Here is a 1364-nt window from a genome sequence, read left to right as displayed (position 1 = left end):
ATGCTTACATGCCACACCTATTTTCAAACTTACCACAAGACACTTGATTCAGTAATGACATGAGTTGGTGAACTGAAGAAATTAATTATAGCTAATTACATCCAAATATAATCAAAACTTCTAGTGACTTTATTAGGAACTCTGGCTCCATATAGACTGTAAAATTCAGTTCATCTTTGTGTAAAGTAAGTTTCCGTTCACCAATTTTTGCCATACATCTCTTTAAGTTTATTTGAGAATAATTCAAAGTCAAAGTTACATTTATGGCTAAATATTAGTGAAGGTGAATACTGAGATCTCTTTATGTTCAATTGCAAATACAAAACAAATATAAATTAACAGGGATTCAAGACCTCTTTCCATCCTCAAAAACTTCCTCCAGGGAGGTCTGGAAAATGACACAAGGTCTAGGCCCGGACAATATATCTCCTCTGAGACGAGACCAAGTGTCTAGAGGTCATCCAGTTTCCTGCAGGTCTGGTGACGCAGAGTCACAAGTAACAGGCTGTCCACAAAGGCCTACCAGCCCTTCAGGGGTTTAGAAAGTAGATAAAGTTAATTTGCAGTCAATACAATATTTGGCTCACGAGCACAATTCCTAGGCAGCCTTAAAACAAGCAGCATTATTTACCTGTTTATATATTCCACAATTTGTAGAAGAACATTACTCCTACTTGAAATGATGCCCAGTTTATGCCCTTGCTATTATTTTTTACGGCCAGGTCCTCACTGAGGACGGGTCTTAAATGGAAGTTCTATGCTGAAATATCTTTCTGTCTATTGTCATTTGACCATGCAGGAAAGTCAGGTTTTACTACTTATCCCAATGTTTCAAAACCCAGTAGTCAACCAGGGTTGGGCAGGTGTGAAACGTCTGCTGCTAAGGCTCTGGAGGACATTTCACAACTTTCAACAGCAATTTCTTTGGCCCATTAAGGAAGGGGCAGAAAGAACTCCTGTTCCAGTTTCCTACAACATTCACCTCAAGAAAAAGATGGCACTATTCTTAGGACTCCAGTATGAACACGGAAGACCCATTATAAACCTTTTATTTAAATAAAACAACAAAAAAGAGAGAGGCTAAATTAGTACTGACCATATTCCACAGCAGCTTTGAGGAGGGCATCACAATGAGTAGATCCAAAGGCATTGCGAACAAATCGCCGCCGCCGCCGCAGATCGTCTTCCCAATAATCCAAGCGCCAGAAGTCATGCAGTTGGCTACAAAAATAGAAAATGCACACACATCAGTACTCATCACAGCTTCAACTGCAGTTCTGCATATTACACAGTCATTTCGAAGCTACTTCTCTATTTCAGGAAAGCGTTCCTGAAAAAAAAAAAAAAAAAAAAAAAAAAAAAAT

General features: G+C 38.8%; 1 protein-coding gene across 3 annotated transcripts in view; it reads right to left on the bottom strand.

Annotated features, from left to right (window-relative positions):
* Window positions 1–1364, bottom strand: part of LOC109302590 (neurobeachin-like) — a 494933-nt gene that overhangs the window by 353195 nt on the left and 140374 nt on the right. For all 3 annotated transcript variants that reach the window (XM_019524185.1, XM_019524186.1, XM_019524187.1), the window contains exon 3: window positions 1097–1221. In XM_019524185.1, the coding sequence (XP_019379730.1) occupies window positions 1097–1221 (125 nt within the window). The remainder of the gene's footprint in view (window positions 1–1096; window positions 1222–1364) is intronic.

This window comes from Gavialis gangeticus, unplaced genomic scaffold (assembly GCF_001723915.1).
Source record: "Gavialis gangeticus isolate Ggan-Ray unplaced genomic scaffold, GavGan_comp1, whole genome shotgun sequence".
NCBI lineage: Eukaryota > Metazoa > Chordata > Crocodylia > Gavialidae > Gavialis > Gavialis gangeticus.
The sequence above is the reverse complement of the archived record's forward strand: the minus strand, read 5'-3'. Positions and strand labels throughout refer to the sequence as shown.